This window comes from Lithobates pipiens, unplaced genomic scaffold (assembly GCF_037356315.1).
Source record: "Lithobates pipiens isolate NorthernLeopardFrog02 unplaced genomic scaffold, aLitPip1_a1.2 Scaffold_8, whole genome shotgun sequence".
In the NCBI taxonomy this organism is placed as follows: domain Eukaryota; kingdom Metazoa; phylum Chordata; class Amphibia; order Anura; family Ranidae; genus Lithobates; species Lithobates pipiens.
Genome location: NW_027507903.1, coordinates 219472490 through 219496401, shown reverse-complemented (window position 1 = coordinate 219496401; position 23912 = coordinate 219472490). Strand labels below are relative to the sequence as shown.

The 23912-nt window shown below is 44.7% G+C and overlaps 1 protein-coding gene across 1 annotated transcript in view; it reads right to left on the bottom strand.

Annotated features, from left to right (window-relative positions):
• The window catches only part of PNPLA8 (patatin like domain 8, phospholipase A2), a 131352-nt gene extending 108043 nt beyond the window's left edge, over positions 1–23309 (bottom strand). The window contains exons 1-4 of the mRNA XM_077472060.1: positions 22929–23309; positions 17607–18628; positions 9239–9388; positions 3549–3700 (exon numbers count right to left, since the gene is read on the bottom strand). Coding sequence (XP_077328186.1) covers positions 3549–3700; positions 9239–9388; positions 17607–18584 — 1280 coding nt within the window. The 5' untranslated portion in view covers positions 18585–18628; positions 22929–23309. The remainder of the gene's footprint in view (positions 1–3548; positions 3701–9238; positions 9389–17606; positions 18629–22928) is intronic.
• Positions 23310–23912: the final 603 nt, after the last annotated feature.

The following is a 23912-nucleotide window of genomic DNA, read 5'->3' as shown; positions in this document are numbered from 1 at the left end:
AGTATCATGTCTGCATTCAGCGGGAGGCCAGATGGATTGCTCGTCTTAAGGCCACATGCCTGCCTGGCCTCAATGAGGCATTTAGCTTCAAACCCATGGGGGTATTATATTGTCTTTTTGTGCAATATTAAAAGTGTACTCCCCCCCCCCCCCCAAAAAAAAAAAAAAAATTGCGTTTGAAAAACTGATGGCTAAATATAGTGCAACATAAAAAAATTCTAACACCCACTATTTTATTCTCCAGGGCCGCTGCTTAAAAAATATATAATGTCTGGGGATTCTAGGTACACGACAGCAACTAATGTGCTCTGTTCGTTCCGAAGCGAAAGAGAAAAGGAAAGGAAAAGTAGATTACAGGCCCATTAAGTAGGGGATAAATTATTTTTGAAGAATGAGGATATTGTGACGTATTCCTTTAAAGTGGTTGTAAACCTTTTCATATACCCAGTGAAGTGACCGGTGTCAGGTGATACACAGAGATGAAACAAATCCTCCTGCATAAGTTGTACCTGTTCATCTGCAGCCTTCTCTTCCCCACATCCATTTAAAGTCGAAAATTTGTAAAGCTTGTCTGAGCTGTCAGATAAAAAGGGGTGGGAGCAGAAGTTACACTCTGCAGAGCTCAGTGGAGAGAGCTGATTGGAGGGAATGGACATCCCCCACCTTCACACAGCCTGAGGCTGTCATTCACAGACTGTGTGCTGGGCGATTCCTCTCCTGTCACATTTTTTCTCTTGGTGCCAGGAAAACCTATCGTAAGTGATTCATGCTGATAGCAGAGGAACAAAGCAGCAGACAGAAATGGCACTTAGTGCTCTTAATTGAGACAAGTACACAGTATAGAAGGATGTGCTTTGTTCATGTTTTTTCCCCAATCTGTCAGACGGTCTCCAAATTTATCCACTTTTAGGCGATCCCTGAAAAACTTTCCTCTTCAGAGAAGCCTATCCTGCCTCCATCTAACAACTGCACTATTGTCTCCATTAGCTCATTACCCACAGCTATTACCCTTTTGTAGAACTTGACCCTCCCTCCTAGATTGTAAGCTCTAACGAGCAGGGCCCTCCGATTCCCCTTGTCTTGAATTGTATTGTAATGTCTACCCCAATGTTTTAAAGCACTGCGTAAACTGTCAGCGCTATATAAATCCTGTATAATAATAATAATAATAATAATAATAATAATGTTTTATGTGTGAGGTTTATAACCACTTTAAAGTTATTGTAAAGGTACAAGGTTTTTTACCTTCATGCATTATATGCATAAGGGTAAAAACCTTCTGTGGGCAGAACCCCCCCCCCCTTAATACTTACCTGAGCCCGCACTCGATCCAGCAATCTCCACAAGAGTCTTGGAGCCACTGGCTCTCTCTCAATCACAGAGCCACGGCTTGGGAGCACCCAGCAGGAAGAAGGAGCCAGGAGCGCCGCTGCAGGACCCGAGAAGGGGAGGATCCTCCACTGCACAGAGCATGTCATTTTATTTTATTTTTAAATAACAAAAACACACAAGGCTTTAATATCACTTTAACCACCTCCCGCCCGCCCTATAGCCGAATGACGGCCGTAGAGCAGGCGGGTTCCTTCGAGCGGTCGTCCCTGGAGTCCTGGACGTCCTTGTGTTTACTTCCGCAATGCGCGCAGCCGGGGGCGCGCATCGCGGAAGTTTTGTACTCGCCGTGTCTCCCGGAGACAGGCAAACATAGATCGCCGTGAACGGCCAATCAAAGCGGCCGTTCACAGCGCGATCGCAGCTGCCAATGGGAGATGATCTCAAATGTAAACATATGAGATCATCTCCCATTGCCGTGTCTCTCCCTCCTCACACAGAGACAGCGTGTGAGGAGAGAGAGGATCTGTGAGTGACATATTTTTACCTTGACTAAAATCTGTCAGCCCCAGTGCCGTCCGTCAGCCCCAGTGCCGTCCGTCAGCCCCAGTGCCGTCCGTCAGCCCCAGTGCCGTCCGTCAGCCCCAGTGCCGTCCGTCAGCCCCAGTGCCGTCCGTCAGCCCCAGTGCCGTCCGTCAGCCCCAGTGCCGTCCGTCAGCCCCAGTGCCGTCCGTCAGCCCCAGTGCCACCAGTGCCAGTGCCGCCAGTGCCACCTGCCAGCGCCCTTGCCATCCGTCAGCCCCAGTGCCGTCAGCCCCAGTGCCACCTGCCAGTGCCATCCGTCAGCCCCAGTGCCACCTGCCAGTGCCATCTGCCAGCCCCATTTGCCAGAGCAATTAGCCAGAGCAAATAGCCAGCACCATCTGCCAGTGCGCCTCTGTATGTGGCCAGGCTGTGTAAAAGTCTCACACATTTGGTATCGTTATACTCAGGAGGAGTAGTAGAACGTATTTTGGGGTGTCATTTTTGCTATGTACATGCTATGTGTTGGAAATATCTTATAAAAATGGACAACTTTGCGTAAAAAAATGCGTTTTCATTTTTTTTCCACATTTTCCCAAAACTTCTGGAAAAAAAATGAACCATTCAAACGACTCATTATGCCTCATAGATTATACGTTGGGGTGTTAGCTTTCCAAAATGGGGTCACTTTGTGGGCATTTCCATTGTCCTGGTGCTCCAGGGCCTTCAAAAATGTAATAGATGGTTGAGAAATGAAATGTGTAATTTATGCTCCTAGAACGCCTGATGGTGCTATTTCAATATTGGGCCTCTGTATGTGGCCAGGCTGTGTAAAAGTCTCACACATTTGGTATCGTAATACTCAGAAGGAGTAGCAGAACGTATTTTGGGGTATCATTTGTGGTATACACATGCCATGTCAGAGAAATAACCTATTACATTGAAAATTTTGTGAGAAAAAAAATCAAAAAAAAAAATCTTAATTTTGCAAAGAATTGTGGGAAAAAGATGACATCAAAAACCTCACCATGCATCTTAGTAAATACCTTGGAATGTCTACTTTCAAAAAAAGGGGTCATTTGGGGGGTATTTGTACTTTCCTGACTTGTTCGGGTCGCAAGAAATGAGATAGGCCACCAGTACATCAGGTGTGATCAGTTTTTTACGATTCGCACCACAGCTTGTAGACTCTCTAACTTTCAAAGACCAAATAATATCCACTAATTTGGGTTATTTTTACCAAAGATATGTAGCAGTATAAATTGTGGCCAAAATTTATGAAAAGAAAATTATAATTTGCAAAATTTTATCACAGAAACAAAGAAATGTGCGTTTTTTTTCAAAATTTTCGGTCTTTTTTCATTTATAGCGCAAAAAATAAAAACCCCAGAGGTGATCAAATACCACCAAAAGAAAGCTCTATTTGTGGGGAAAAAAAAAAGGACACAAAATTCATTTGGGTACAGTGTTGCATGACTGAGTAATTGTCATTCAAAGTGTGAGAGCACCAAAAGCTGAAAATTGGTCTGGGTAGGAAGGGTGTTTAAGTGCCCAGTAAGCAAGTGGTTAAATACAATTTTTTTCTGTTTTTGTTGCATTGTCAAAACTGAACACATACATTTCTCTGTAAACAATATATTTTATATATAATATAAAAATGGTTTGTGAAACAAAATAAATTAGGACATCATTTTTACCTAGTTCCTCCACCATCAATGGTGAGTACTCGAATTCCTCTGCCTTTAACCGGGTCATTATAACCAACCAAAGCCAAGGCTTCCCTTACAGCCGCCTGGAGGGTTTCATCATGTGCTTGTCGGAGCCGCAATAAATGAGGAACCACCTTTTCCTGCAATTAAGAAACCGTTCCATCACTAACCATACAGGGGCATTTCAAATAAGATGCAAATTCATAAAGAAATCTCACATAACCCAAGAAATATGCAGCATAATAATTACTAAGAGTTTTTCCATTCACAACAATTGCACACAATCAAAGAGACTACAACCTTGACTGTGAGCAGTAGAATGAAGCCAATGTATCACATGGTAAATTCTGACACATGCATTTCCATTATCAGTGAAGAGCAGAAAAATGTGGTGAACAATATGTCGGAATGTAGGACATGTATGATACCATTTACATCTGGAGTAAATGAACAACTAAAGGCAACTGTTTTGGAGCAAGAAAAACAAATGTATATATACATTTTTTTTGATTCTTCGAACATAAATCCATCAAAATCCCTCATGCCAAGAGAGCACAAGGAATATATAGAAGAGACAAATACATGTGGCTATAAATAAAATTTAGGAAAATATACTTTTTCAACTTAACCAGTTGCCGACCAGCGCACGCCGATGTACGTTGGCAGAATGGCACGGGCAGGCAAATGGGCGTACCTGTACGTCCCTTTAAATTTGCCGCCCTGCCATCGGGAGTGCGCCGGCGGCGGCGCGCTCCTGCGCTGGTCGGGACCCCTGTGAGATCGGTCGCGGGACCCGATCGCCGCGGGTATACCCGCGATCGTCTCACGGAGCGGCCGAATGAAAAAATGCCGTTGTAAACAGCATTTCTCCATTCTGCATTCCAATTTCTCCATGTGATTGGAGCAGAGATCAGTGTTCACTAAATTAAAGCCCAGCCCCCAACAGTTAGTAACACACCCCTAGGAACACTTAACCCCTACACTGCCACCCACTGGTTAACCCCTTCACTACCAGTGTCATTTACACAGGAATCACTGCATTTATATAGCAGTGATCACTGTATAAATGACAATGGTCCCAAAAATGTGTCAAAAATGTCTGATGTGTCCGCCATAATGTCGCAGTCACAATATAAAAAAAAAAAAAAAAAAAAAAAAAAAAAAATCGCTGATCACCGCCGATCACCGCCATTACTAGTAAAAATAAAATATTAATAAAAATGCCATAAAACTATCCCTTATTTTGTAAACGCTATAACTTTTGCGCAAACCAATCAATAATCGCTTATTGCGATTTTTTTTTACCAAATATATGTAAAAGAATACGTATCAGCCTAAACTGAGGGAAAACATTTTTTTTTAGATATTTTTGGGGGATATTTATTATAACAAAGTAAAAAATAATGCGTTTTTTTCAAAATTGTCGCTCCATTTTTGTTTATAGCGCAAAAAATAAAAACCGCAGAGGTGATAAAATACCACCAAAAGAAAGCTCTATTTGTGGGGAAAAAAAAAAGGAGGTCAATTTTGTTTGGGAGCCAAGTCGCACGACTGCGCAATGGTCAGTTAAAGCGACACAGTGCTGAATCGCAAAAAGTGGTCTGGTCTTTGACCAGCAAAATGGTCCGGTCTGTAAGTGGTTAAATAGTGCAAGTAACCAAATCTGTCTTGGTATCAGCAACTTCTGATCCCATGTTAAAGGGGAAGTAAAAACTGTATCTACCCGAAAACACTGTTAAAAAGTTGTCTTATACAGCGAATTTTTTTTTTTTTTGGCGCCTGCAAGGTAAAGTCATAATGTGCTAGCATGCATTGCATACTAGCACATTATATAAAACTTACCTTAAAACAAAGCTCTCCAGCGACGAACTACGACTGCTAACAAGGCTTTCATCTTCACCCCAGGTGCCTTCCGGATTAGCGGACTCCGGCTGTGTCACTGGCCAGAGCCGCGATGACGTTGCTCCCACACATGCACAGTTTATGGCATAGGGCTCTGAAGGAACAGCCCGTGTGGATTAGAGGGATACCAGAAACAGGAATAGACTGATTTACATCCCTAGCTTCTAAGTCTATTCAACACTGCAGCTCCAAATATCCCCGACATTGACTGGTGATTAGACAGGGTCCACCGATCACTCGCTCCTAAACCCCCGGCTAGGGCCAACCCAAGGGACATTATTGTACACTTCCATTATTCAGGGCAGTTATTACATGGTCCTCCAGAATGGCATCTAGTAGGTGGTCGGAGATAGGAATGAGTATTACATGCCCAGTTCATTCCTGCTCTATAATCTGGTCAGCTCTGGATACATCTACTGTCCAATTAGGAGGCCTATGTTTGCATCCAATGCTATTTACGCTCTCCATCTGGAAAAAAAATGCTCCCAACAGTTCTCTCTCTCTCCTCCATGTCCTCCTCTATTGAACATACTTTTCAACCCTGATATTCCTGATAGTTTATCATATACTCAAATGTACCCCTGGTCCCGGGCTGGAATTTTCCAGCTCCGAAACATGGTACACCCTCACTCGCAAACTTCTATCCTTTACGGAAATGCAACATGAACACCAGATTCCAAAACAACTTTTTATTCCTACCCCCAGTTCAAATATTATTTTTATTCCAAATCACAATCTCTAACCTTAGACAAACCTACCCCGTTTGAACTCCTATGTGCCCAGGGCCCATATCAGACTCACCTTATGGATATTTGTAAATTTCTTCAGGATGCCCTTCCACTAACTGACAAACACCATCTTTACATGCAGAAATGCTCCCGGCTCTTCCAAGGACCTATCACTCTCCCACAATGGCAGAAGATCTGGGATTCCATAGCCAAATCATGCAGATGCGTGGAGCAGAGAGAGACGGCTTATAAGATTCTACTCTTCTGCTAAAAGAACCCCTGAGATTATTCATAAATATGATTCTGGGGTCCCCCATGTGTGCTAGAGGTGCCATGGTGAAATTGGCTCACATTATCATATATTTTGGTAGTGTTCCACCTCCCTTAGGAAGGTTATCTACCCCCCCCCACCCACACTACCCCAGGTATTGCAGATGTTTGCACAGATTCGTAAAATGGAAATCCTTACGGCGATAGTACATTATTCTCTGCCTTGGTTTTCCAAAATTTGGGACCATTTGGAGCATAACCTCAATGCCATACCTTTAACATCTATATGACCAATGTCTCCCCTTTTTATTTTATATTGTCATTTATGCCTTATTGATTTCTAACCTTATCATCCAATTTTCCACGGTGCCACCCTTCCCCCTCCTCCAGTTCAGCTTCCCTAGGGTTCTTCAGTCAGTTTTAAGTACCCCCGGAATCTCATCAACCCAGAGAGCTATAATTCAAGTTTTTTGATGCTTGCTCTCCTGGCCCCCCCCCCCCCGCCCCCCGTTTTCTTTTATTTTTTTTTACTCTATTTGAAGTTCTATGATGCTTCTTCACATGTTCTATTATATGTCTGATTTCTTACACCGTGTATGTGACTTATTTCAAATTTGTTGATGTCAAATCTGTCAATTATGGTTCTCAACGTTTGCACTTTGTTTTTCTTTTCCTGTAATTCTTTGATTAAGTTAAATATACAATAAAAAAATAAAAATAAAACTACTACTACCTACCTATTCTTGCCTACCCAAGAATAATCAAACGTTTGCTGCATTGCAGGTGTACCTACCATCTCTATGCCCTGTCCCCATTAGTGCTTCCTGAAAACCCTGCACCCTCTCACGAGACTTGGATCTGGCGCCAAGTTATTGAGCCAATGAGTAGAGAGAGGGGGTTGAGCCATGGCTCTGTGTCTGAACGGGCACACCGAGCAGCGGTTTGGCTCGGGGGTATCCCCATAGCAAGCTGCTTGCTGTGGGGGCACTCATTAGCAGGGACTAACCAGGAGCTCCGGCTGGGAACCCGAGAAGGGGAGGATAAGGGCTGCTCTGTGCAAAACCACTGCACAGAGCAGGCAAGTATAAACATGTTTGTTATTTTTAACCAAATAAAAAAAAAAAAAAAAAATAGACTTTAATATCACTTTAGGTGATGTTTTAGCGTTGTAGAATTAAGCCTAGTTTTAGCAGGTACCTGTTTCCACTTCCACTCCGACAGCCTAGGTGATCGGAGTGACAGTTCTCCCCCTCCTTCCCTGCCCACAACCTTCTTGGGCAGATCACAGAAGGTTGCAGGACCTTTCACAAAGTGCACCACAGTGCAGCTCGCACATGCACAGTGGGAAGCCGGCTGAAAAAGCCACAAGGTGTCACAGCCAGTTTCCCTTAGTAAACATGCTGGCATATTTTTTTGTTAAGACTGAAGATCTTCTTTATTGCAAAGCCACACATGCAATATTCCTCTCCTGCTATGGACTGATTTAACCAGCATCTTGTAAATAGGTCATTAAGAGGAAACTGATTTTAGTGTGCTGCCATTAATGTTTCAGTGGCAGTGTTTACACAGAATGAAAATTAAATGGGCTTGGAGTTATTCGGCAAGTTTGGGATTACTTGAGAATTTTAGGAAAATATCAGAAAGAGTCAGTTTCCATATGGTTTCTAAGATTTAAATGATTTTCACTTTAAAATTTAGACTACCGTATATACTCGAGTATAAGCCGAGATTTTCAGCCTCTTTTTTGAGGCTGAAAGTGCCCCCCTCGGCTTATACTCGAGTCATCGCTGTCTGCCCGCTCGATCAGCGTGTCGAGCAGACAGACAGCGGCCATTCTATAGTTCAAAAGCCGCGCCTCCGGCTCCGCCTTCGCCTGTGATAGGCGGAACACTGAATTTCCCAGCAGCCTGTGTTCCGCCTATCACGGACATCGTATCATCCTCGTACTACGGACGAGGATGATACGATGTACGTGATAGGCGGAACACAGGCTGCTGGGAAATTCAGTGTTCCGCCTATCACAGGCGAAGGCGGCGGCGCAGCTTTTGAATTTTACAATGGCCGCCGAGGCGCCGACGAACGAAGAGGGCACGGGACGGAGGCAAGGCAAGGCACGGCACGGGACGGGACGGGACGGGACGGAACGGAGGCAAGGCACGGCGGCGAGGCACGGAGGCAAGGAGGCTCGGCACGGGACGGAGGCTCGGGACAAAGGCTCGGGACACAGGTAGGCTGGACACACACACACACACACACACACACGGATGGATACACACACACACAGGGATGGATGGATGGATGGAGACACACACACACAGGGATGGATGGATGGATGGATGGAGACACACACACACAGGGATGGATGGATGGATGGACACACACACACACAGGGATGGATGGATGGATGGACACACACACACACACAGGGATGGATGGATGGATGGAGACACACACACACAGGGATGGATGGATGGATGGATGGAGACACACACACACAGGGATGGATGGATGGATGGACACACACACACACAGGGATGGATGGACGGACACACAGGGATGGACGGACACACAGGGATGGACGGACACACAGGGATGGACGGACACACACACAGGGATGGACAGGCATGTCTTACCCTCGGCTTATACACGAGTCAATAAGTTTGCCAGTTTTTTTGGGGGTAAATTGGGGGCCTCGGCTTATATTCGGGTCGGCCTATACTCGAGTATATACGGTAACTTTGTCATATTGAGGAAACACTACCACAAAGCTTGACTTGCCTTCACTGCAACACCTCTTGTTTCAGGAAACTCAAGAAGATGGCAGCTCAGCTCTTCAACGCGATTAATGCACAGTCTCCGGTCAGAGGCTCTTTTCAATGACTGAACCAGGGATCTTGTCCTGTTATCCACACTCACTCGAGCAATAATCTGTTAAACCAAAAATACATAAGTACATTTATATTTTATATAAAATACACACAATATAAAATTATATATATATATATATATATATATATATATATATATATATATATATATATATATATATATATATATATATATACACACACACACACACACACACACACACACATACATATACATATACACACACGCTCACACACACAGTATCTCACAAAAATGAGTAAACCCCTCTAATTTTTGTAAGTATTTTATTATATCTGTTCATGTGACAACACTGAAGAAATTACACTTTTGCTACAATGTAAGGTAGTAAGTGTACAGCTTGTATAACAGTGTAAATAACTCAACACACAGTCATTAATGTCTAAACCGCTGGAAACAAAAGTGAGTACTCCCCTAAGTGAAAATATCCAAATTGGGCCCAAAGGCTGGGTTCACACTGCTGCGGGGGGAGATCCGGATGTGATTCGCACCGCAAATCACATCCGATCTCCGTAGCGATGCGAGTTCAGCCATACAGATAGTATGGCTGAATTCGCATCGCTCCCGCAGCAAACTCGCACGGGACCCTTTTTTTGGTCCGCAACAGAATCGGATCGCATTGGGGGTTCACACCATGCGATCCGATTCCTGTGCGAGTCGGCAGATCGCACTGCGATATGCGGACGGATCTGGGGGTGTCATTAACATATCATTGACACTCCCAGCCGTCCGCATAGGGCAGTGTGAACTGCCGGCGGGAGTCATGCGATGCGGGAAAACGCCGCGGATTCGCGGCGTTCCCGCATCGCAGCGGTGTGAACCCGGCCAAAGTGTCAATATTTTGTGCGGCCACCATTATTTTCCAGCACTGGCTTAACTCTCTTGGGCATGGAGTTCACCAGAGCTTCACAGGTTGACATCAGAGTCCTCTTCCACTCATCCGCGACAACATCACAGAGCTGGTGGATGTTAGAGACCTTGCGCTCCTCCACCTTCCGTTTGCAGATGCCCCACAGATGCTCAATAGGGTTTAGGTCTGGAGATATGCTTGGCCAGTCCATCACTTTTACCCTCAGCTTCTTTAGCAAGGCAGTGGTCATCTTGGAGATGTGTCTCCGAAGAAAGAGGATCATGCTCTGCTGCAGTAGGTCGCAGTACATGTTGTCATTCATGGTTCCCTCAATGAACTGTAGCTCCCGAGTCCCGGCAGCACTCATGCAGACCTAGACCATGACACTCCCACCACCATGCTTGACTGTATGTAAGACACACTTGTCTTTGTACTCCTCACTTGGTTGCCGCCACACGCTTGACACCATCTGAACCAAATAAGTTTATCTTGGTTTCTTCAGACCACAGGACATGGTTCCACTAATCCCTGTCCTTAGTCTGCTTGTCTTCAGCAAACCGTTTGCGGGATTTCTTGTGCATCATCTTTAGAAGAGGCTTCCTTCTCGGATGACAGCCATGCAGACCAATTTGATTTAGTGTGCAATGGATGGTCTAAGCACTGTGAGACTGACCCCTCACCCCTTCAACCTCTGCAACAATGCTGGCAGCACTCATACATCTATTTCCCAAAGACAACCTCTGTATATTATGCTGAGCATGTGCACTCAACTGCCTTGGTCAAGCATGGTAAGGGCTGTTCTGAGTGGAACTTTTACTGTTAAACCGCTGTATGGTCTTGGCCACTGTGTTGCAGCTCAGTTTCAGGGTTTCAGCAATCTTCTTATAGCCCAAGTCATCTTTATGTAGAGCAACAGTTCTTTTTTTCAGATCCTTAGAGAGTTCTTTGCCATGCTGAACTTCCAGTGACCAGTATGAGAGAGTGAGAGCGATAACACCAAATTTAACATACCTGCTCCCCATTCCCACCTGAGACCTTGTAACACCAACAAGTCACATGACATCGGGGAGAGAAATGGCCAATTGGGCCCAGTTTAGACATTTTCACTTAGTGGTGTACTCACCTTTGTTGCTAGCAGTTTAGACAGTAATGGCTATGTGTTGAGTTATTTTGAGGGGACAGCAAATTTACACTGGTGAACTCAATGCCCAAGAGGGTTAAGGCAGTACTGGAATGGCAGAAAATAATGGTGGCCACACAAAATATTGATGCTTTGGGCCCAACTTGGACATTTTCACTTAGGGGTGTATTCACTGGCTGTGTGTTGAGTTATTCTGAGGGGACAGCAAATTTACACTGTTATCCCAGCTGTACACTCACTACTTTACATTGTAACAAAGTTTAGTTTCTTCAGTGTTGTCACATGAAAAGATATAAAAGGGTGTACTCACTTTTATGAGGGAGAAGGGAGAGGGGAGAATCAGCCATAACATTATGATCACTGACAGGTAAAGTGAAGTGAATAAGATTGATTATCCCATTGCAATGGCATCTGAAATTCGGTGAGATGTATTAGTCAGCAAGTGAACATGTTGTGCCTGAAAAAATTGTGAAACGTTTTTCAAAGTCATCACACATTTGGGTACGCACATACTGTGTGTTGTACCATGGCTCCCCCCTCAGTCCCATCTCGATCCAGCAACGTTGCACGAGAGATTCGGCTGTACAGGCAGTAGATGTATGTCTTTTAAGAGAAAGTACTACTTGCACAGTTCATTTTTTTCACTGAAGCTGGCCATACACCATACAATTTTCTTATTCAATTTCCTTTAGATTTACCTTCAACTGTGTAGTATAAGGACCTGTCTGATTGCACAGAAATTTAACGTTTTTAGATTTGACCTCATATTATATGGTTTTAATAAATCTAAAGGAAATCTATAGAAGAAAATTGTATAATGTATGACCAGCATTAGAGAAGTGAAAAAAAAAATACTCCTTTAGCAACCAACCCCATTGTCTTATATGTTCCTTCTAGTTTCAGCCCATTACACCTTGACTCAGAGTTCAGTCTGGGCTCTTAGACTCTGATCTTAGTGCACTTCAAGACATTGCTATTTCTGAACACAGTTATAGGGCCAATACATACCGTATTTGCCGGCGTATAAGGCGGCTGGGCATACAAGACGACCCCCTACTTTTCAATTTAAAAAGTTGGTTTTGTGCTGTACTCACTGTATAAGACGACCCCCTTATGCAGGAATTCCGTATGTTCAGAAACGAAGTTGGCGCCGGGTAACATGCTGTCTCACAGTATACATATAGTATACCGCCCTTAGCCAATCACGGCAAGCTATGCATTCTATTATTGCATACAGTGCCTGCTCGGATTGGCAGAGGCTGTTACATCATCAGCCTGTGCCTCTGACTCTCACAGCCAATCCGAGCAGGCTGCAGAGGTTGTTACTCCAATCAGAGCAGGCGCTGTATTCATTAATAGAATACATCGCTCGCCGGGATTGGCTCAGCGGTGTATATTGTATGTATACAGTATTACCGCACACTCGGCGAGTATCCGGAGGGCTTAAAAATCCAGCGGACGGATTGTGAGCGATGCTGTTGCTGCTTTTCACTTTATTGCTGATTCTGCCTTCTCTGGTGTTTTGTGGTTGAATTTGTATGTGGGCGCCCCTCTGGGACTGGTCTCCCCTTATCCTGTAAACTTTTTGCTATGGATGCCTCATGGGTCTTAAAATTATAACTCATAATGTCAAGGGATTTAATTCCCCCCAAAAGAGGAGGAAGGCTTTTAGATCTTACAAGTCCTTAGGGGCTGAGATCCTCCTTTTACAGGAGACTCACTTCTCTGCTAATAACCATCCCTCCTATTTTGACAAATCCTACAAACAGTGTTTTTATTCGACCTACGAGTCCAGGACCAGAGGGGCGGCCATATTTATAAAAAACACAGTATTGTTCCATGTTCAACAGTCTTATATTGACCCACATAGCAGGTTTGTTATAGTTCAGGGCTCTATACAGGGCAAGTCCCTGACCCTGGCCTCGGTGTATGCCCCTAACTCTGCACAGGCAACCTTTTTTAAGAGCTTTTTCCAAGTTCTGGAAAAATTTCATTCCTCCCATCTGTTCATAGGGGGGGGATTTCAACCTAGTGGCCCACTCGAAGCTTGATAGGTCAAAGGACAGCCAGGCTAGTAATGCATTTCCCAGATCCCTCCTGACTGCACTGAAAGACCACCAGCTCTCCGATGTATGGAGGGCGCATAACATAGGCTCCCGGGAATATACGTTTTTCTCCCACCCCCACGACACCTACTCGCGTTTGGACTACATGTTTTGCACCCCCATTCTGCTGGCGAACTCTACCTCCTCTAACATACATATTTGCCCCTGGTCGGACCATAACGTTGTCTCTTGCGTCCTCTCCAATATAGGCCTTCCCTATGCTGACCGTTCCTGGCGCATTAATGACTCTCTCCTGACTGACTCTGTCATACGCGAGCAATTGTCCGAGCGACTGGCGGAATACTTTAGACTGAACGACATTGAGGACATTGCCCCCACCACCCTCTGGACAGCCCATAAGGCGGTTATGAGGGGACTCCTGATAGAGATCTCCACGACCAGGAAAAGACAGAAAGCACTTGAGGCCCGACAGCTCACCTTAGATCTCCATAAACTCTACCATCAGCATAGCCACTCCCCTTCCCAGGATGTGTTACTCCAAATTAATGACAAACGTAGGACTCTAGATACTATCTTGTCTGAGCATGCTGAAAAATCCCTTAGATGGGCCAAGGCTCGATTTCTTTTAAACAGCAATGCTGCCTCTACGTCCTTTGCTAGGAAGCTCAAGCAACACTCCCATCCCGCCCATGTGTACAGGTTAAGGAACAGGGATGGTAACCTTACCTCCCACCCTAAGGAGGTAATGCAAATTTTCACTTCCTTCTACCAACAGTTGTATGCGGCTCCTGGTTCCCCTCCCCGAATCCCTCCTCAGTCCTGGTTAGACCCTCTACGGCTCCCCTGCCTGTCCCCTGAGCAACTACTTATCCTTAATGCCCCTTGTACGACGGAGGAGGTGGCCTCGGTCATCTCTTCCCTCAAGCCGGCTAAAACCCCGGGTCCCGACGGTTTTTCGGCGACCTACTATAAGAAATTTGCGGATTCCCTACTCCCTAAACTGACCAAGCTTTATAACTTTATCTTGGGGGGGCAGCACTTTCCAGAGGAGATGCTCCAGGCTAGCCTGTCACTTATCCCAAAGCCGGGGAGGGACCTCGCCCAACCTCAAAATTTCAGACCCATTTCCGTTATTAACAATGATTTAAACATTTTTGGGAGAATTCTAGCAGATCGCCTAGCCTCGATCATCACCTCACTTGTCTCTCCGGAACAAACGGGCTTTATACCCTCGAGACAAATTACTGATAATATCCGTCTGGCCTCTAATATCATCCAAGATGCGGACGCTGGCTCCCGCGGGGTCTTGATGCTCAGTTTGGATATAAATAAAGCCTTTGACAGCGTTCTCTGGTCATATTTGGAGGACGTCTTGACTAAATTTGGCTTTCAGGGGGAGTTTGTTCACGGCTTTAGGGCCTTGTACCATCGCCCCCACACGAGCGTTAGGATCCCGGGCGCTAGTTCTTCGTATTTCCCCTTGGGTCGAGGCACGAGGCAGGGGTGTCCCCTCTCTCCACTTTTATTTGCCCTGGCCATGGAGCCCCTGACGAGATCCATTTTGGATAACCCTAACATAAGGGGTTATGTTAAGGGGGATCAGGAGTTCAAGGTTAGTCTCTACGCGGATGATGTCCTGCTGTTCTTGTCTGACCCCCTTGTCTCTTTGCCCAACCTGTTCACTTCCCTGTCCTCTTTTCATAACATTTCAGGGCTGGGTGTCAATCCGACTAAATGCTCGGCCATGCCCATTCATCTCCCCTCTCCCCTTTTGGAATCCCTTAAGGACTCCTACAAATTTACATGGAGTCACACCCACCTCCAATATTTAGGTATTAAACTTACCCCGACGCTCAAGCAGCTGTATTCCCTTAATTACCCTCAGGCCTTTTCATCCATTAAATCCCTCCTTCACCAATGGTCCACTTACCATATTTCATTTTTAGGGCGCATCCAAGCGGTAAAAATGTCCATCCTCCCGAAACTTCTATTTTTGTTTCGCTCCCTACCGATATATGTCCCCCGCTCCACACTTCAGGAAGTCCAGGGTCACTTACTTTCTTTCATCTGGCAAAAGAAAAAGCCCCGACTGAATCGTTCGCTATTGTATAGACCCAGGCACTTGGGCGGTCTGGGATGTCCGGACCTATGGAAATACTTCCTGGCCTCGCGACTGATACAGACTGCACAATGGCATATGGATCCAGCCCCAATCCCATGGTTGCGCTTTGAGTGGGCCTCAATCGCTCCATATTACCTCCCAGGGCTATTGTGGTCCAAAACTATATCCCATAAGGATGTCTCCCCTCTGAACGGCATAGTGGGTCAGGCCCTCTACCTCTGGGCCCTTTATGGGCAGAAGTTCCAACTTTGCTCGGGGGTCCCCCTCCTGTCTTCGTTTATAGGGGAACCTGGGTTCCCCCCGGCCTTCCGTTCGGGGGCTTCCTTTAGTAGATGGACCGCACGAGGCCTTACACGACTGGACTCTTTATTACTGGACTCTAACTTTTGCTCCTTTGCATATTTGCAACAAACGCATGATCTAGATAGGTCAGCCCACTATCAGTTTCTCCAGATTAGACACTTTTACTCCACTCTATTCCAGAATCTGAGAGGGGCCGGGAAGACGATGTTTGAGGGGCTCTGTGGGATGGAGGCTAGAGAGAGGGGCACCATCTCAGCTCTATACAGTCACCTTAATGTGTTCAAAGTGACCCCTAAATCCGTGGCTATGTTGGGCTGGGAGGCGGAGGTGGCTCAGGAATTTTCTGTGGAGGATTGGGAGGTTATGGTTGACAATATGCACAAATGTACTCGCTCTGTGTCCGTTAAGGAATCGGCCCTCAAGCTTCATACCAGATGGTATTACTCCCCGGATCGTCTACATAGGATGTTTCCACTGGTATCGGCCTCCTGTTTTAGGGGATGTCAGGGTAGAGGCACGCTCCTTCACACATTTTGGGAATGTAAAGCCCTGGAACATATCTGGGCCAAATCCTCTGTATTGGTTGAGAGGATCACTGGCGCCCCTGTTTCACTTTCGTACCAGCTGTGTGTTCTCTACGCTGATATCCCGGGAGTCCCCTGTCCGCAACAGAGGCTGATTCATACTCTTTTTAGCGCCATTCACTGGGCGATAGCTTTGCACTGGAAGAGCCCCGCGGTACCTTGGTCTCAGGTTATTCGCCGCATGGAGTCCATTAGACTAATGGAGCGCATCCACCACACTCTCCTGGACTCCATGCCAGTTTTTGATAAGAAGTGGAGCAGTTGGACGGCCCTCCTCCTTACTTCCAGGCTCGAGGACCCATGACCCGTTTGGGTGTTGGGCCTCGGGGCTGGTTTGTGGGCGGAGGGGGTTCACACTCGCCCTGAGGGTGGGGCTGGCGGGTTACTGATCTTAGAGCTTACATGTAACAGCTGACATCATGACCTGTTTGAATTCCTAGACTAAAGCATCTAAGGCAGTCTATATTTTCTTTGTTTTTCTTTTCTTTTCTCCTGTTTGGTTTTCTTTTTCTTTGGTTCTTCTCATGTTGGTTGCTTTGTGACCCTATTAGCTCCCAGAGATACCTCCTGGAGGTCTGTTTGCGGAAGTCGCTGCACTCCACTTGGTCTGCAGTGCTCCCTTTCTTTTTTCGGTAATAACATTTTGCTGCCTGTTGGATGAGTAAACTAGGATGTTCCTTTGTTAGGTCGCCTATTGCAGTATATCTATTGACCTTGTATCCATTAACATTATGTTTGTATCTGGTATTCTCTGTGACAAATTGCCTGTACTTTTGCAATAAAAACGTTTGAAAACAAAAATCCAGCGGACGGCTGACATATGATAACCCCAGCTTTATATCCGGCGTATAAGACGACCCCAGCTTTTTGCTCATTTTTTTTTACTGTAAAAGGTCGTCTTATACGCCGGCAAATACGGTATATGAGTGCAAACCTGCCATGACCAGACACTACATTTGTGGGGATCAATCCGAGCAGCAGCAGCATCATTAGGCAAGATGGATGGCAAAACAAGGGTAAATTCATGCACTTAAATATGCAAACCATGGTACGGGGTAAGGAAAGGGAAAAAATCTGCATAGGTGCGTCACAGAGTATATACTGTAATTGTAGGTAGTTAATGTGTTTGATAGGAAGCCAAAAGGGAATTAAACTTCATCAGCGGAGACTCACCTTTTCCCTCTGTAGAGATAGTCTCTTGGCTTTGTCATCTACAGTCTTCTCTTTAGTTATTTCTTGCTCATTTTTGCTCTGGGCATCAACTACCTCTTGTTCTTTCCCTTTCTCCTCTATCATGTTCTTCTGTTCTGCTTTCAATTTTGGAACAAGACCTCCAAGGTAACTTCCCACAAAGGCATGAACATTGGTAGACTGATTAGATAGAAAGTTTGAAATGCTCTTTTTGGTAGAAACTGACACCTCTTCATTTGTAGGTGAAAGAACTTCTTTAAAACCATTTATTTCAATAATTTGTTTTTTGTCATCTAGTGGAGTTTTATTTTTCTCCATACTGGTATTATTGGCAAAGTAGGTATTTATATGATTGGCCAGGAAATTGTATGTTTCCCCAAAGTTAGTAGTGAGATAGCTAGGATGGAAGAGGCTTGGCCAAGAGTCAGTGACTTCATGCGAAGAGTCCACAGGGAAGGGTTGGTTGAGATGAGAGGTAGTTTCTGTAGAAGTAGTTATGAGTGGTTCTTTAGCACTGTCCTTGGTCTTATCTTCTGGAAAGCCATCCTGTGTGGCAAGGACTTCAGCTACCTGGACATTTTCCTCTTTGCCAACACTAGCTGGATTGGGCTTTGAGCGTACAATCCGTGAAATTAAATCACTGTGGGTGCTTGATACAGCTTTAGTGACAGAGTCTAAAGTATTCTTGATTCGTGACATAGACTTCTTTGCTAATTGTAATGCCTTTGAAGAAGCAGTGCCAAGTTTAAAATGTTTTAGGTATGCACTGGTTTGGTTATTAGTATGAATGAATCTCCTTTGTTCAGAATTCCTGAGTAGCAGCTTGCATTGCTTTGTCTTAACACTTGTATAGCAATTTCTTGGACAGCAGCGGTATAGAAGGTTTAAATCAGCTTTTCTCCAGATACTTCTTCTGGAAGTCACCAAATAAAGATATGTATCCAACAACAGCGCGGACATTACTTAGAGGCACATCTGTTTTGGCGCAGAAGGTTTACAATCATCTGAAATAAGAAACGAACAGGTTAAAAGACATGACGTCACTCTAATGTACTACCCTGAAAATATTTTAGATGTTATCATCAGGCAGTCTATGTTCTTCATAGCAACTATTTTTTGCCATCATTTTTCTTGTAGGCAATTGGTTCCAATGAACTGTTTTTCTTTCAAACACTTTGATAAATGTGTGATTCTGTATGATCTGAGGAATATAGCATAAGATTTAAATAAATTGGAGGGGAATGAATGGCAAACACATTTTAGTGTTTTTTGTTTTTTTTTTAAACACACAAAACGTCTCGATACTATAAAGTTCCAGGGAGATGCAGGTGCTGCACACATAGGCTGTCATCAGTGTTTTTCGGCAGACTCGTTTTCTGGCTGGAAAAAACCTCCAGAACTAGTGGGTTTTAGGAGGAGTTTTTCAGCTGTAAAAACACTCTTATGCCCCTTAAGCTCGGTTCACACAGGGGGCGACGCGAGGCGACACGACTTGCCGTGCCGCGACCTGACAAGTCGCCCCCGTTCTGTACTACGGAACCGTTCTAAGAGGAGCGACTCGAGTCGCTCCGACTTAGAAAAAAGGTTCCTGTACTACTTTTGGGCGACCTCAGGCGACTTGCATTGACTTCTATACAGAAGTCATTTGCAAGTCGCTGCTGAGGTCGCGGCAGGTCGCGGCGAGGCAAGTCGTGTCGCCTCGCATCGCCCCCTGTGTGAACCGAGCCTTACACACGAGCAGATTTTCCTTTGGGAAAAACTTGGATGTTTTTTTTTTCCGACGGAATACCGCTCAAGCTTGGCTTGTATACACACGGTCACACAAAAGTTCTCTGAAATTTCGACCGGTGACGTACAACGCTACGACGAGCCGAGAAAATTAAATTCAATGCTTCCAAGCATACGTCAAATTGTTTCCGAGCATGCGTAGGAATTTTGCGCGTTGGAATTTGTACAGACGATCGGAATTTCCGATCGGAACTGTTTTCCGACTGAAAAATAGAGAAACTGCTCTCAATCTTTTGCTGGCGGGAATTCCACCAGCAAAAGTCCGACACAGTTGGAATTTCCGACCAAAAGCTCACATCAGACTTTTGCTAGGGGAATTTATGATCGTGTGTATGGGGCATAACTCTGACAAAAGCTGAAAAAATCATGAAAAACGCCCATAAAAAGCATTTTGAGCCATAAGCTTTTGTGCGAGTATAGTTTTGCTGAAAAAAAAAAAAAAAAAAAAAAAAAACATATTACAGCTAAAAAACGCTACCGCAAAACTCATTCTACAGCTACAGCATTCTACAACTAATGCTACTGGTGTTTTTAGAATTGTTAAGTGTGCATGAGGCTTTAAGGCCTCGTGCACACTGGATGTTTTTGGACGTTTTTACAGGAGCTGTTTTTTGGCTTCAGACATTTTTATCTACAGTCATTAAACTCCCCATCATGTTATCCTATGTGTCCATGCACAAATAGGCTGTTAGCAGTTTTTGACTGGGGTGTTTTTCGGCTTTAAAAAAAAATATCATCAGCAAGTGGTTAAAGTCCCACCAGCACAAAAAATAAAAAAATAAAACAAATACATAAAAATAAAAAAAAGCATTAGATGTTTATATTAAACATGTAATGAGGGGGTGAACATTCTACAGCAGTGTGTAGAACGTTCACCTCCCCAAACACGTTACAACTATTAAGCTTTCAACAATAACAGTTTAAAAACAGCATTAAAATGGTAGAGAATGAATGAGTATTTTTTTTTTAACTATTAGGACTGTTGAGAAATAGGACGGCTCCTTTTCCTAGATTACATTGTACAGTACACGGTGTGATGGAATTTAGCAGCCTCATGTACAAAGATTTGTTGGTAACTGGTCAGGTTTCATATCTCTGGAAGGAGCGTCCTTTTACAATCCACCAATCACGACTCAGAACAAGGGGAACACCTCTGAGCCGTGTTTCCAGAGCTGAGCAGCACATACGAGAGATCATTGAGTTTCTCATTGCTGATCCCTCACCATAGCATAGTTCTAGGAATAAGGTCATACAAGAATTTAGAACAACAACAAGAAGCATTGCTGATAAGCAGGTCACGTGGAAGATTTTATTACACCAAGTCCTGTAGTGAGTAATCCACAACTGACTAATCATTATTAAGACTACAGGTATGGTTTGTATTGTATAGTTACATTGTTTCAGCATGACACAACATCAGTGTGCATACTCCATACCTGTGTGATTGTTGTGGAAGCAGAGAATCACCCCAGTAGTCATCACTGCTGTTCCTTGCTGTATACTGAACACGGGCTTGCTGGCTTGGCATTGCCTCCATTATTAAAAAAAACATTTTTTTTTTCTTTTTTTAAATGCATGCAAGTCATTCTCAGACTGGACAAGGTGGCGTTGCTGCCCCACCCCCATCCACCTTGTCCAATCAGAGATGTGTGCAAGGTGTTCCTTGCTTGGCATGGGTGCCAGTCACAGGATGGCTTTTATTTTCTCAATAAATATAAAGCATTCTCTAATTAGATGAGTTGGGGAGCTGGGGGGGTCACCGTCACAATCTCCACCTTTTCCAACCACTACAATACAATGTCTTTTATTCATTGAAAAAAATAAAAATAAAATACCAGGCCATTTATGAATGGAGGCAATGCCAAGCAAGCGACCCCCTGTGTTCACTATGCACAAGAGAGACACTCACCACAGGACCTTGAAGATTGCAGCGATCTCTGACTACTACAGTGATTGTCAGCTTTACACGGGGGATACACAACAAATATGAATGAATTAATAAAATCTAAAATGAATGAATACGATTTACTTGGAATTTATTTTATTTTTTTAATACTATAATCAGCATGTTATGATTCAGAATAATAGAGGAGGAAGTGCAATAAAACAAAGAAAAGAAATTCCAAATAATCTAGAGCCTTTAATAAAAGGTCACACACATATACAATCGGTCTGCACCTTACTCATCAGAATCCTTCTTCACACCAGGGTCTCAATCAAAGCCCCCCCCCTTACATCTGAGTCCCCATCAGAGTCCCAATCAGAGCCTCCCCACCAGAGTGCCCTTTTACATCAAGGTCCCAAAGTTCCTCAGGGTCCCCCTTTAAATCAGGGCAAGAGAATGTCCCCAGCAGACTATGAATCTCCAGAACGGGTTCAAAGCTTTATACAGCAATCACATGTCATAGAAAAATGTGTGGTCACATGCCTGATGAAGGGGTCCTACGAGCCTCCTAAACGTTGCTATCTGCTTTAACAATGTGATCACTAAATAAAGCTTGGGACCTGTTCTGGAGAGCTATGGTGTGCTGGTGACATTCTCTTGCTCTGACTAGTCACGGTCCCAACCGGTGATCGCTTCAGCACCCACTTATATGCCATTTTACATGAACATGTGCACTGGGAATAATGCGTTGACCCCTTTAAATCAGGGCCCCCATCAGAGTTGAAGACTTACATCAGGGTCGCCTTCATAGTAAGGTCCCCATCAGAGTCCCCATCATAAGCCTCCTTTACATTACGGTCCCCATACCTTACATCAGGGTTCCCCCTTTACATCTGGATCCCCATCATACACCTCATGGCCGCCATCAGAGTCCCTCCCTTACATCAGAGTCCCCTCCTTACATCATGGCCACACCAGAGTCCCTCCCTTACATCATGGCCACTATCAGAGTCCCTCCCTTAACATCAGGACTCCAATCAGAGTCCCTCTTTTCATCGGGCCTCACCTTACGTCAGAGTCCCCCTTTACATCAGGGTCTCCATCTCAGTTCTTACATCTGAGTCCACTGAGCCTTGCACATGAGATGTGGGTCAGACACAATCTTGTAGGGGGCTGTAGTTTGGAGCACCCGGCTCTACACCAAGGAGCTGTGCCATTAAAGTAAGCAGAACACGGGCCCATAGTGACATGACTAGTTAGAATGGAGTGACTGGACTCCATAAAGGCAATCCTGTATATCAGGAACTCATTCCTATGTGATTAGTGTGAAAAGTCCTGAAAATGGCTCACCCTTCCTGAAAACCATTAGAAGAGGTAGATGAGAGTGATTATCATTACTGCCTGTGCCCCCCCCCCCCCGTGCCCTGTGCCCCCCACCAGACACAGCTCAGCCTTCTATTCTTATTATATACAATACAAAGCTTGTGAGGTCATCCCCAGTGTAATGCTATGGCAGAGTCCCCCCCCCCGTACTGTATACATACAGGAGAGGCACACACAGCTATGGGATGAGAGGAGCCACGGGCTGTCCCGGCATCTCTCATATTAATGGATAAATCAGCGGTACTCACAGTGTTCCGGGTGACACCTAATACAAACAACACAGCTCACTCTCACATAGGCAGCCAGAATTGGGCGGAGCCATTGGCCGGGCTGTCACTCGGTACGATCATCTGGGTGGCCTGACTCTCCGTAGGCGGAGTCCTCCCTGGTCACATGATTCATACCCTGACTACGGCAATTCGGCGGGGACAGAAAACCTACAGCGCGTTCACTCATTTCAATCCTCCCTATCTTCTCCTATTCCAGGGAGTGATTATTCTGCTTTCAGAGAACAAAAGGGCGCCCGGTTTCTATCTGATCCTCTTCATAGTTCCAAAACCAAACGCCAATGTTCTCCCCCCTTTTGGATCTCAGGAGACTCAGCCATTTTGTGACAGTGTAGAAGTTCTGCATGCATACCTCCCAGCTTTTTGAGATGGGAATGAGGGACACCCATCTGCAAAAGTATGTAGGCATAGGACACACCCCTTGCCACGCCTCCCTTAAAGGAGAATTGTACAAAAAAATAAGATTGGTTAAACCCACAAATGTTTTTTTTTTTACCACTACTGTTCCTTTATATTGGCTATTGGAGTTTAAAAATGCAGCAATTTAGAAATCAGATGAAAGGTTTAGTGCTGGAAAACACTTTTTGATAGATAAAATAGGATTTTTTGTACTCACCTTAAAATCCTTTTCTCTGTAATTCACCGACTAACGCATCTTCTTCTCTTTAGACCATTGGGTTGTTACGCCACCTTCAGGAGAAGACTAGGCATTACATGTTAACATGTGATAATAAAACTAGAACTTTCTAGTTCCGCCCAAGGGGCGGTCCCTTAGGTAACAACCCCTCAGCATGCTGCTGCAGCATTAGTATGTCAACAAGCAGTATAACGTAAAGAAAAATAGGAGGGCGGGTGCTGTGTCAGTCAGTGAATTACAGAGAAAAGGATTTTACGGTGAGTACAAAAAAAATCCTATTTTCTCTTATATTCACCGACTGACACAGC